The 13,975-nt window shown below is 39.1% G+C and overlaps 1 protein-coding gene across 50 annotated transcripts in view; it reads right to left on the bottom strand.

Moving 5' to 3' along the window:
- NEB (nebulin) overlaps positions 1-13,975 on the bottom strand; it is a 193,599-nt gene that overhangs the window by 19,492 nt on the left and 160,132 nt on the right. For 49 of the 50 annotated variants that reach the window (XM_050969087.1, XM_050969101.1, XM_050969094.1 and 46 more), the window contains 12 exons: positions 13,829-13,930; positions 13,565-13,669; positions 8,188-8,298; positions 7,925-8,029; positions 7,076-7,180; positions 6,599-6,703; positions 5,518-5,628; positions 5,003-5,113; positions 3,800-3,913; positions 3,557-3,661; positions 3,085-3,189; positions 914-1,018 (listed from right to left, as the gene is read on the bottom strand). In XM_050969087.1, the coding sequence (XP_050825044.1) occupies positions 914-1,018; positions 3,085-3,189; positions 3,557-3,661; positions 3,800-3,913; positions 5,003-5,113; positions 5,518-5,628; positions 6,599-6,703; positions 7,076-7,180; positions 7,925-8,029; positions 8,188-8,298; positions 13,565-13,669; positions 13,829-13,930 (1,284 nt within the window). The remainder of the gene's footprint in view (positions 1-913; positions 1,019-3,084; positions 3,190-3,556; positions 3,662-3,799; positions 3,914-5,002; positions 5,114-5,517; positions 5,629-6,598; positions 6,704-7,075; positions 7,181-7,924; positions 8,030-8,187; positions 8,299-13,564; positions 13,670-13,828; positions 13,931-13,975) is intronic. The other variant, XM_050969110.1, reaches the window with a different exon arrangement.

Raw genomic sequence — 13,975 nt, 5'->3', positions numbered from 1 at the left:
GTACAGGCTCAGAGCCAATTCTGAGCTCTCTCTGTAACGGGTGCAAAATAAGGTCAGTAAAGTTTATTCTGCCTACCTTGAAGAGTCCCTCCTACTACAAGCAGTGACCCTTGTGGAAACAAAGGGTTTGGATCATTTTTATTTGCAGTAGCACATTTTATGGATAATAGTATTCCATTTTGCAGCATTTAGTTTTAGACTGAAATGTATCACTCTCCAGAGTTTGGAAAGACTTCTGTTGTTAAATGTGCAATGTGAACATGACACAAGGGAAATACTTAACTCCTTAAGATAAATCATGTGAGATGTGGAACAAATCAAGACAGACATAGTTCATTTACTGTTAAAAGATGACATCTGCATCACATCAGGATTGTTATATTACAAGCTCACAGCACTAGATGGCCACATAACAAAAGAAGGGTGAACACTAATAATACTGCACATAGGATGGCTTAACTGTCAAAACAGAAAGTGAGTGAGAAGTTTGGGCAAGCAGCAACAGATTTGAGAGGTAGTAAAAGTCAGCTAACTATAATAAGTGTAAAATTAGTATGAAACACTAAAGACCTGATGCTGCAAATTCTCAATTTAAAACTAATGGAGATATCCTGTCTCCTAGAACTGGAAGGGACCTTGAAAAGTCACCAAGTCCAGCCCCCTGCCTTCACTAGCAGGACCAAGTACTGATTTTGCCCCAGATCCCTAAGTGGCCCCCTCAAAGATTGAACTCACAACTCTGGACTTGGCAGGCCAATGCTCAAACCACTGAGCTATCCCTCCCCCTACTCCACTGAAGTCAGTAAGGCTACACATTGATATAAGTGCATACAAGAAAACATCTAAAAAGTGTTTTTAAAATATTAAAATTGATTATTTGAGTTAGCATTGCAAATGTGTGCAATAAATATACCGAGCTGAAATTCTTTTGGTTTTCTTTAACACGCAGTATATCTGGTGTATCTTGTACCACTGTAACTTTTCCTTTACTGTTCATTACATCCAACTGGTACTGAAGCTATTAAAAAAAAGAAAAGAAAAATGTGATTGGTATATCAACTCTAGTCCATAAGAGTTTAATCTTGTCTTTTTAAAGGCTCTCTTTTTTAAAGATAGAAAAGAAAAGATTTGTCAAGGATATATTCTGAGGAGACATTTAAACATCATCACATGTGGTGGGATTTTTTACAATCCATGAATATAAAAGATACTCTCCCGGGTTGCAGCTAATCAGAATAAAATTAGTTATAGAGACTTAAAATAAAATAAAGAAATTCTAGAAAGGTAACTACTGAGAACTAGGGAAAAAATCACACCATTAAAAAATAACGCCGCCCGCTAGGCTCAGCGGGTGGGAAAGTTAATAATACCAGCAGTGAGGGGGACAGCGCCAGGAAACAGGAGGGTGTGAATGCTAGAGGAATGCAGGGGTGATCTGTCTTCCTCGGGAGAGGGGTTATCTTCCTTCTATTGGCCAGCCAGAGGCAGATGGGAGTTGATTGCTTTGCTCCTCACCTCTGTTTTAAATTTAAATTTTTGCCCACATCTTTAGGGGTATGGCCGTGGTTCTTGGCCCAATCAGCACACAGCTGTGGCCCATGTGACAGCCTCAGGGCCATATGGGTAGTACAGCTATATTGTGTGGATGCAGTCCACATAACACATGGAGAGCTGCATATGTGGCCACAGTGGTAAACAAGTTGAGAACCACTGAGGTATGGCTACACTGTAGCTCAGAGTGAACACCCCAGTCCAGGTAGAGAGACTCAGGCTAGCAGGACTCAAGCTAGTGTGCTAAAAACAGCAGTGTGATCATTGTGGCTCTGGGAGAGACTTGGGCGAGCCATCCGAGTTCAGACCCAGGGTGTTGGATGGGCTTAAGAGCCCAAGCTGCTGCCCAAACAGCATCCATACTGCTATTTTTAGCACACTAGATCAAGCCTGCTAGCACAAGTCTGCCTCCCTGGGCTGAGAGGCTTGCTTCCAGCTGCAGTGTAGACATACCCTAGGACCCTCTTGCTCTATTTATGCAGCCACACCTTCCTTCCTTGTATTTTGTAGTATAGGAACTGTGGTTTTTAGGATGCTGTGGGAAGGGCCGTTCTTAGGATTTATGGGGCCCTATGCAGTATTATTAAACTGGTGCCACTATGCCCAATGGCAGCCCAGGCCTGTATGTGTATTTTAGATAAGGGTGGTCTTTTGAAGGATTTATTCAAAAAACTATACATCTGAAGATCCAAGCATTTAAGGCTAAAGATGAATACACTGATTGTGCATCTAAAAACCTGTGCAAGGATTCTTTAGAGATGTGATTTTATAATCTTCAGCAACACACGAATGAAATATTTTAAAGCAAATTTTAAACTAAGGTCTTATAGACTAACATGTTCTGAGTAAATATTACAGTAATGCACAACTGCTTTTATCAGTAAATTCAGAAACGGAGGCCTTGTCTACACTGCCACTTTACAGCACTGAAACTTTCTCGCTCAGGGGAGTGTGAAAATCACTCCTCTGAGTGATGTAAGTTTCAGCGCTATAAAGTGGAAGTGTAGACAGTGCACCAGCACTGGGAGCTAGCTACTCCCCTTGTGGGGGTGGTTTTACGGTGCTGGGCTCTCTCCCAGCACTAGTGCCACAGCTACACAGCAAGGTTATTTTAGGGTGGGTCACAGCATTGCCACCCTTACTTCTCCACTGACTTCAGAGCTGGGTGGCCAGAGACTGGCAGCTGTTGGCCAGGCACCCAACTCTGAAGGCAGCGCCCCGCCAGCACCAGCGCAGAAATAAGGGCAACAGTCCCGCAACACCCCCTACAATAACCTTGCAACCTCCCCTCCCCTACAACTCCTTTTTGGGTCAGGACCCCTACAATTACAATACTATGAAATTTCAGATTTAAATAGCTGAAATCAAGAAATTTACAATTTTTAAAATCCTATAAGCGTGAAATTGACCAAAATGGACTGTGAATTTGGTTGGGCCATAAGGATAACGGGTCTTAAAACAGGAACAAGCTAATTAGATGGGAAATGTTCTCTGTTCTCTGAAAACAAACAATGGCTTGGTATGTATACGTACAGTGCTAAAGTTCTTTTGGTTCTCACGGACTCTCAGTATTTCAGGTGTGTCTACAACAGCCAGGTAGTGTGACATGGTCCTTCCTGCATCTTCCTTATATTTTTTCTGTTAAATCAATTTTTTTTAAAAATAGTTTTCTGTTAAAGATAATTAAAATATAGTATAGCATTATTTATTGCTGATTAATGCAAGATTAAACAGCAGCGAGCAATTCAATGGATGATACAAACACATAAAATAATTTTTCTGCAGGATTTTTTTTTTAAATGTTAACTGACGTTAATGTCAGTCAGAGATGCTAGTCTGACAGTTCTTTGGTAGCATATGTCCAGCATTCTCTCCTGAATTTTGTTACAGCCAGTTAGTTTAAATTACTTTAAAACAAAATCTGCTCTGAATTAGTATCTGTTAATGATCAAAGGAGAGACTCACTGAGAATGAACAACAACCATGACTCTTTAAATCTCATTACCTGGCTCGAAAGGTTCTTGACCTGCTGGGCATGAATGATCTCTGGAGTATCGATAACAGAGGTGTAATTGGCTTTATCCATTTCTGCCAAATGCTTATATTTAATCTGTTGGAAAACATTTCGGTTAGGGACCCTCAGTCATATCTATGACCACTCTCTTCTCTCATCGACTCAGAAAATACTCTTCATAAGGTTTATTTTTATAAAGTCATCAGGTTTTATGTCTGCACTATTCACACTCACCTGACTGGCAATGTCAGTGGCATTCTTTGCCCTCATATAGTCTGGTGTTTCCAAAGCCAGGTCTGTCAGACCTCTTCCTTTGATTTCAAGCTCCAGAGCTTTCTTGTACTCTTTCTACGGGAGAAGATAATAATTTGAAAAAAATATACATGTAGAATGGGATGGCTCTGGCAACTGTAACTAGAGTCTCATTACAAAATAGCTCCATCATCTAGAAATGGCATATGACAATCATACACACAAAACCACAAAATTAAATTCAACTATATTAACTCATGACAGTTTATTTTCCATAAAAACTATGTAAATGCTCAGAACAGACAACACAATACAGCAGTAAATGGACAAATGTCATGAGCCAGGTTTATTTCAAGGTTGTGCTGACGCTGGCATCATAAATCTTGGAACAAGGTCTCAGGGCAGAAATTCCCTAGGAGACCCGGTTGTGGAAAGTAGGGACCAGCCACTTCTGCTGGGAGGTGGGCAATTAGACGCTAGTGATGTCTGAAAAATGTAAGATAGCGGCTTCAGAACCTCTGGAATTAATGTTGCCTCCCAATGGTAACTATGTGAAGCACAATACCAGAAACACTAGGGTGAATCTTCCCTGGGGTTCAAAGGATTTATTTGGTGCAAGTCAGTGTAACTTACACCAAAAACTTTGCTACATTTGGCTCATTATCAGTTGTAATATAAATTATGGTAATAAAATAAACTTTAACTGCACAAATTTGCTGCAGCATCAATACAGATATACTACAAATTCAAATATCCCCTTTGCCAGTTATCAGGTAGATTTAATTTGTAGTATTGCATTGACATACCATAATAATTATAACAATAAATAATAATAATAATAATTTGTATTTGGAAGTCTCCTTTTATCCAGTGGTGGTGAAGCCTTTAGAAACATGAGTAAACTTAGCTACTCCTGTGAAAGCAGTTACTTGAAATACCTTTATTACAGATATGCAGTGTACTTAACGTGATTTGCACAAGGTCACACAGAAAGTCAGTTGCAGAGTCATGAACAGTGCCCAACAAGTGCTGGCTCCCATTCTCCAGCTCACTGGAACACTCTTCCCTTCCATAGGCTATGTCTAGCAACATTTGTCATTCTTTGTTAAAGTCACCTTGTGCATTAATGATGTGGAATGGTTCTAGTTCCAGTCAGGCCTTATTCCAGCTAGCTATTTGACTTACCTCATTTAGGATATGAGTTGCATTCTTTGCTCTTAACATGTCTGGAGTCTCCTCCAAGAGTGTCATACCTTTGCCTCTGACACTTTCCTCTAGATCCCTCCTGTATTCTTTCTATAGGAAGAAAAAAAGAAGGGGAAACTGCAAACATCGTTCCGCTACTCTTTTGTAAAGAAAAAATGAGGCTGAACAGGTTTTTTGTTTGTTTGTTTTGTTTTAAGTAACAAAGAGTATTGTTTGGAGTTATACACTCTCTAAAGACAGAGATCAGAACTCAAGTCTAAACTCTTATGGATGCACACACACAGGAACAATTATGCTGATGTAAAGGGACACAATAAATGTGAATACAGTTAACAATTAGTGGAATTAACATATGCAACAAATTACATCATGGTACAAAGACATCTGAAAATATACTTAACATACATGAGTAAGCAGTGAGGGAATATACTAGTGAGGTTAATTAGTGGAATTATTTGGCTCAATAGAGGAAGTAAATGCAGAGTAGCTGCTACCTCGCTTGCTATTTTGGTTGCATATTTGACATGTAAGAAAGATGGTGTAATCTCCAGGCCAGCAAGGTTTCTGCCTTTAATGGACTCTTCATAGTCCTTCTTATATTCTTTCTAATATGAGTAGGAAGAAGGAGAAAAAAGCAAATATTTATTACTTTTTTTCATATTGCTTCAAAATAAATGGACCAGGACAAAAGAGCAACTTCTAATTATCTCCATTGATTTCAGTGTCACCATCTCTAGGAAGATGCTCAAATTTGTTAGTCTCTAAGATGCCAAAAGTACTCCCGTTCTATCTCCAGGAGGGTAACTGTGGGCATAACCCTGCTCCCACTGAAGTCTATGAAACAGCTCTCATTGGCTTCAATGGAAGCTGGAGCTGACTCTATATCAGAAGTGTTTCTTATTGTCTGTGTATGGCAAGAAGTTCAAACAATCCATGGAAGCACCCAAACAGCATGACTGACCACCTTATACAAGTGTGTTTCAACATGTATAAGTTTCTCAATGTGACAAAACAATATCAAAACTTAAAGCTGATAAGAAATAACTGCTTGAAAGGATAGAATGACAGGGCAATGAAAAATACTGTGACATCAGAGACAAACAGCAATTAAACAGAGCTGCTGAAAAATATAGGTCTCCAATAAGAGTGATATCTTGAGCATTTACATTTACAGTTTGAAAAATCTTCCCACAGACTGTGATAACTCACGTAATACATTCTGCTGCAAGACCTTCGGTGAAATGGTGATCTCACACTGTATTTCTCCCATAGACTCAAAGCTATTGGTCAAGTATGGCCTACTTTATTACAGTTTGTTGACGTAGGTAGAGTGTCAGAGGTACATCCTTTATAGTTACATACTGCAATCCCTTGAATTAATGAAGTATGATTCCATTGGTAATGCAGGTATAATGGAACTTACATTACAATGTAATTATAGTTTACAGCGCACAACACCATTCAAGGTTTACCCCCAACCATTTTCAGTTCACTGTGAAAATATAACAATGAAAAAGCTGTATACAGAGGTGTCCTAAATCTTACTCTACTGAGTTCACTGATGAAGCATCTTACCTCACTCTGCATGTGCTGAGATTCCTTAGCAGTGATATATGTTGGAGTTTCAAAGTCCAGCATGGCTTTTCCTTTTTCCTTTTCATACTTCTCCTTGTATTTCACCTGACAACAGGAGACCCAAGTTAGGCTCTGAATTACCAGCTCATGGACCTATAGGTGTCTATTTCGTTCAGTCAATGGATTTCCATTAGAAAATGAACTGCAGTCTCTGACTCTCTCACTGAAATGCACAGGGCTCCTATCCACTGCCATCACACGTTAAAGACATGGAAGGGACAGACTTGCTATTGTGTCAAAAAAATGCATACATATAGTGAGCGTTCAATAGGAATAGATGTGTAAATATTTTTACCTGACTTCTGTGTTCCTGCTTGTACAGTTTGCATAAAGCAGGTTGGCACAGGCTCATTCTGTATCAGAGAGCCCTCTAGGGGTAATTGAAATGGATGAATGAGAAACACTTGACCAACTTACTTGACTCTGTAGTTCTGTAGCCTCCTTTAGATGAAGCTGTTCAAGGTTATCTGGCACCACATGGTAGTGACCCTTACTCTTCTCATATTGCTTCTTGTACTGGTACTGAAGGGAAGGCATCAAGTACCACCTCAGTAAAAACCTGATCAGGTTTACTTCCTAGGCCCAACTAATGCAAACACTTCAATGGCACATCAAATAGCAATTAGAAATCTAATAACACGAGGGAGGTGGGGCGAAAGCAACTCCCAAATAGATTTATTTCTAAAGATTTGGGATGGACAGTTGTCCTTTCTGATAATCTCAAAATGGATCAAGATTTTATTTTACACCAGGAAAAGAAAAGAAATGGGGTTATGTCATGTAATAATGACTGATCTTTTATATCATTCTGAAGTGCTACATTAGACATAGCCATCATTATGTGATACTACAGCAGGGTGATATTAAACACAAAAATCCCACTAAAACAGTAAAGAAGAAAGTCACAAATAATAATAAATAGAAAAGAATTGCAAAGAAAAAAAAGAGGAGAAAATGGAAAAGAAACCTGGTATTTGTTAGTGAGATATGATCAGTCGAAAATGTAAAAAATGACTACAGTTAAAAAATGGTTAGAGGTTTTAAAATGGTAGCAGTTCGACATGTATAGATTTCAGTGTCCAAAGGCTGGCTGTATTAATGTTACTAGTTGGCTAGGTAATAATCATTAGGTAGGAGAGGAAGAGATCATTACCAGGTGATGTCCTTGGAACAGTAAAGGAGGGAACTCCTTAGAAATTGTTAGTAGAGGTCAATACAGAATGGGAATAGAAATCAAATAGATTTCAGATTAGTTAATGAGCTTACAGCACTGGAGAGTTGACTTGTACTCAGGACATGGTTCATTATCAGCGATTCTGACATGTCTGTCACAGGCTTGTGAAGTTTCTTTAGATCCGCCTTATATTTAACCTACAGGAATGAAATATCAAAGAACATCAGAAAAGAAGACTGTAAATAAAGCTTTTAACATCTAATATATTAGTAACACAAAGTAAGACTCTGCTAGTCAAAGTCAAAATTTTTAAAAAACCCCGGAAAATGCAAAAGATTGTAATGAGTAGGCATACCTCACTAGCAATGTTGTTAGCATCTTTCAAGGTCTTGTAGATCTTGGCCTCCTTCAAGTCATACTTCGGCCTCTTACCCTTCTCCTTGTCAAAATTCGCTTTATACTTCAACTAATGGAAAACAACAAAGCATTTCAATTATTCCTGAACGTTAGCCTGTCCTGTGCCAGAGACTGAAGAAGTCCACATTCACAAAGAGTCTGATAGCAAACAGAGGATCAAAAAATGCAATAAATTTAATACATCCATTGGAATAAAATATCTTCTAGAGATCACCTGATATGGGAAAGAAAATGCACATTCTGTTTTTACAAGACACCATTCATCGCTTTCATTCAATGCACAGGTTTTAGCTCCTCACATGCAGATAAGGGTGGTACCTTGAAGAATTTTTTTTTTAAAAGTTGACAAAAGAATAGCTAAATAAGATAGGCCAATGTTCATATCAATAAGAGTTGTGCAGGCATGTATGACTGCAAAATCCGACCCAAAGGGACCAACTGGCAATTGTACAAAGAGTGGTTAGAGAAGCTTAATATGGGTATCTGAGGCTACGTCTAGACTACCTGCCGTATCGGCGGGTTAAAATCGATTGCTCAGGGATCGATATATCGCATCTCATCTAGAAGTGATATATCGATCCCCGACTGCGCTTATAACGATTCCGGAACTCCACCAACCCCAACGGAGTTGCGGAATCGACAGGGGGAGCCGCAGACATCGATCCCGCGCGGTGAGGATGGGTGAGTAATCCGATCTTAGATATTCGACTTCAGCTACGTTATTCACGTAGCTGAAGTTGCGTATCTAAGATCGATCTCCCCCCGTAGTGTAGACCAGCCCTTAGAAAAGAGGGAGATACGAAAACTACCTAAATACTCAAGAGGTAGTAGCATAAATGAGGCAGCAGAAATATTTTCAGGTGCATAACAAAGATACAACAATTTATCTTAACCAAAAAGAGGTGATACGTAAAAAAAGGGAGAGTGGTCACATCTTCAGAAAGGGTAAATTTAAACTAATCATTAGGAACTGGAGTGCACAACAGGCTAGGCAAGATCCCTAGAACACCCTGAATTAAGGTGGAGGCTCAGGTTAAACCATAATCATGAACATCAGTGAAAGCCCATGAAAGTTCAGCAGACATAAGGTGAAATCCTGGCCCTGCTGAAATCAATGGGAATTTTGCCACTGACTTTAATGGGACCAAACTTTCACACATGGTGATCTGCTCTTTCTCACTGGCTCTAGGTTTAGATGCAAATGACTATTTCCTGTGGACCTACAGGGGATGACCGCTGTTCCCAATGTCTACAAATATGCAGGACAGGAATCCTTGCACTCCAGTTAGGGATACGTTTTGAACAGGAAAGTCATTTTGCCATTGTGGGTTGCTGAGATACTTTCAGCAGAGTTCTTACAGTGTACATGAGCTCTTGCAATTAGGACCAAATTCTGATCCACTGAAGTCGAAACTCCAACTAGTCGGCTCTCAAGAGTTTGGGGTTACATTCTGACTTTTACAATCAGAGCCAACATTGTAGGTGTGGGTAGGTGTGTGGCTATTCTAACTAAGCAGCAGCCAGCAGAGAGATTCTATGTGCTGCCCCTTGCTGATCCACAGGTGGGTGTGGAAAGGGGGTGAGGCAATGACACCTCCTTTCCCTAACCCACAGACACATCCTGTGCAAGGGTAAGAGACTGTTGCAAGTGAGGCAGGGACAGGAGGCCCTTTGCAGCACTAGCCATCAATAATTCTCCAGTAAAAATAAATCCACAAGTGCTATTTATACAAATAACCAAATGAAACAAGTCATCTACAGAAGAGATGATGGACACAACTGATGGAAGGAATGGATCATGCTGGGAATGATACCTATGCTTCAAACACGTTTACAGAAATAGTAGCATACAGTTCCATATTAGTAAACGCAAAAGGTGCTTCAATGCATAGATAAATCACATTCCACTTATTCTTGGCTTTTAAATTCTTTAGCATATTTTATCCATACAGTCTCATGCTCTACACCAGCTCTATACTTGCTGTAAGAAAACAAAGAACATCAATATTTGTTGCCATTCAAGAGCAACACTTAGTGTCTGATTCTGATATCACAATGGTGTAAATGCACTAAAGTCCATGGAGACACACTGGTGTAATAATCAGAATCAGGCCCATATGTCAAAGTAGAGTAGTTCACTTTTGCTGAACTCATAAGAAAAGAAATGATCACAGAAGGGGGAAACTAAACATAGCTCCAAATTAAAAATAATTACAACAGACACACAGAGAAAACAAAAAAGAGTGAATGGTTAGAGAACAAAATGGGTACATGTCTTGTAAAAGTAGGATAACAAGATGGGTGAAATGCTGCTTCTCTAATAGGAAATGCCCAGAAAAGTAAACACGACAAAGAAGACAACAATGGAGACATGCCACATCAGTTTCAAGACTCAAAGAACTTGGTTTCTTTCAAGATGAAAATCAAGCCAGCTAAAAAAGGTTACTCAAAGACTAAGGGAAGGTCTGGTCTTAACTTAAAAACAGAATTGAAGCTAAAAGACATAAAAAGGAGTGCTGTTCATTATTCATGAGTTATGCTGCTTTTCTTCTTTCCCTTGTAAAGTCTGCTTTTATGGAGCAAATGTGGGCTTAATAGGCACCCAACTCCAAGGAAAGATTCTTATTACCTGACAAATATAGTAGGTGATGTTTAGACATGCTGCAGTTGCATGCATTAATCACATGTAGACATGAAAAACAGTAAAACCCCTTTTTTCGTTTGGAAATATTTGAGTAAAATAAGATCTGTGCACTGTCATTTCACACCCTGTGACAAAGCCATAATACCCATGATTTCTGAGGTGGGAAGGCATATTAGAAAATATGTGCCCTGAAATAATTGCAATCAGAATTTATTTTGCCAGAGGTTTGGGGCCAAATTTACAGAAACACATTGGCTGCACTGTACCACTCTGACACCATGAAGCTAAGTGAATGGGTGAACCTCATCCACAGTGTATTATGTGTGTTGAAAATGACACACATCATCACTGCATTCCTGACAATGGGACAATACTTTGGCTGGTGTAAACTGGCACAATTCCATTGACTTCCTATGACCCTGATCCTCAGGTGGGGCCAACAACAGGTCTGGGGTACAGATCCTGGGGCCAGCAACTGAATAATCTCTCTTGGTTTCCAATGAAATAACAGGAGCACATTACAGGGATTCACATAAACCCTCTTCTGACCAGATCAGTGCAGAAGGAAACAATCTGACCTCAATGAATGATCTGTAGCATGGCAGAGGGTCTCATTGACTAAGTCAGAGCACATGAGAGCAGGTATCAGGGTTTCCTATTGTTTTTCTGATTACTGTAAAAACAGTAAAGGAATGTCTTTTTTAAAATCCCTATTAAGACAATGGACTCCACACTGTTTTCATTGACCATTATGCTTAGGTAGAAGAGTATGTACAAACTGCTGAGTGACCTAAAATAACACAAATACATGCTGCAAAATCTAAATGCACGAGGGATTAAGACTTCTTTGCTTTTGCAGTTCAGTATCAGATCCTTAACTCCATCTCAGTGTGAGTTTGTATCTTTCAGTTTAAGCACTGTCATCTAAAGGCACATATTTTCCCATTTCCTATGTTGTCTTCAAGAGAGCAAGACCCCACCAAATTCAGCTTACATAGCTGCATTTTTTCAATTTAAATCTTAAGAGCAGAATTCCAGTCTCGGCTGTGTGTGTTGGAGACATCCATTAAAATCACTGGAAGCTGCACAAAAGGCAAGGGTAGAATTTGGCTTCAAGTTCTACACACTGTAAATTGGTTTAGTCAAATTCCCCACCCACAGAGTCCCCATGCACAGTCTTTGCATTGGAAAAAAAGAGGTGTTAGCCAAATGGTCAGCTTCACAAATTTTTGGTGCATTCCACACTTTTGACACAAAGACTGCAGAAAAAACAGTGCAACTGGTGCATTATATACTCATTTACAATTCAGGCTGATTATCTTGTGCTAGGAACGACACAGATCATATACAACATAGAGGAAGATATAGAGAAGTGACATGCCCTTTAGTGTCACTTAAATCCATCTTACATGACTACTTAGGACATTAGCTTTCTTAACGTGTCTCATCATTGGTGTATCATAAGATGCTGCTCCATGCCCTCTCATGTGTCCTTTGAGGTATTCCACCTATAATGCGTAGCAAGATAGCAAGATCAGAACAGCAGACCATCGCAGGGATCAAGTATAAAGTTGTGTGAGAGAACCAAGTGGTGGTGAGGTCCTGGTTGAAAAATTCCCACAGGAAACAGCAAGAGTAAAATCCACACTAACTGATGTTCCAGATTATTTTACAGAGAAAGGAAGTTTATACTAACATGATGTATTTATTCAAAAATAAAAGGTAATGAATTATTGAAAGACATATGTTAAAATAATTTCTCATCTTGAATAGTCAAATGGAAAGGATAGTAGAAATCTCTAATGTAAAATAATAACTTGCACTTGTATATATAGTGATTATTACAACCTGTCCATTACAAAGTACTTCACAAAGGTGGGTAAGCAGTATTATCCTCCCCATTTTACAGACAGGATGAAGTGAAGCACGAAGAGTGAGTTTTCAAAAATGGGCTCTAATTTTGGGTGCCCAATTTTAGCCTTGTCCTCAGCATTCAATAATTATTTTCCAAATTCTAATACCAACAGAGCAACTCAGATGTTTGTCGTTGATTTCTACATGTAGGTTTCCATGAAGATACACTTCCTCTTGTGTAAAGTTCTTTATGCTGAACATTTCTGAGGGACTACAAGTGACATGTTCTTCATAAGATGGAAACAGAAGACGTTTATGTCAAGAAAAGTGAAGAATGGAGAAAAGAGGACAGACAAAGAAACCACAAGAGAAGCAAAGCCTAACCTCCCTGCTCCCAAAAACCATCTCTCCAGGGCTCAGTTCTGTTCCCATTGAAGTCAACTGAGCTTTAGCCATTGGGTATGATTCTCCGCCATCTTGCAAAAATCTTGTATGCTCACTTTGCACAGATATGAATGACTAAAATGCAAGGGAATGGTGACTTAAGACCCAATTACATCACTGAAAGCTATGTCAGTCCCATTATACACAGAATACCCCTTAGACAAACATTTGCTGCTTCTTTAAAAAAGCACACAAACTCTGCCCAATGAGTTACCTTTTTCAAATTAAGTTACCATACTCCCCTTAAAATTATCTAGAATTATTTCCATCTTCAATTCTGAAGTGGTTGAAAAAGTCTACTGACTTCTGTTCCAGAAGAATCTGAACTCATGCCATTATTCACACCGCTCCAAAATTTGCAAACATTAATTACCTGACTAGTAAGCTTGGACACCTCCTTAGCAAGTTCCATATCTGGACGTCCCAGCATGCTTACACCAAGGCAAGCCTCTCCTCGAGTCTTGGCTTTGTATTGAATCTATTGAAGAAAAAACAATCAGTACATAAAAATGTACTTTTACTTTTAACGATAAAATGCAAACATCTCCACATGTTGTTCTAATAATTTATATTGATACAGTTTGCTAGAGGAAAAATACTGCTAAGGAGGTACACAGGAGATTTACAAAATACTCACATCACTGATTAACTTGGCAGCTTGGGTTGCTTTCTTAATATCTGGTCGATCTGCTATAGATGTGTAATGGAGCTGTGACTTAGCATCTTTTTTGTACTGAACCTAATCAATGAAAACAAACATAGAGGAAAGTGGATTACTCTAGTG

Source organism: Gopherus flavomarginatus, chromosome 10 (assembly GCF_025201925.1).
Source record: "Gopherus flavomarginatus isolate rGopFla2 chromosome 10, rGopFla2.mat.asm, whole genome shotgun sequence".
Lineage (NCBI taxonomy): Eukaryota > Metazoa > Chordata > Testudines > Testudinidae > Gopherus > Gopherus flavomarginatus.
The sequence above is the reverse complement of the archived record's forward strand: the minus strand, read 5'-3'. Positions and strand labels throughout refer to the sequence as shown.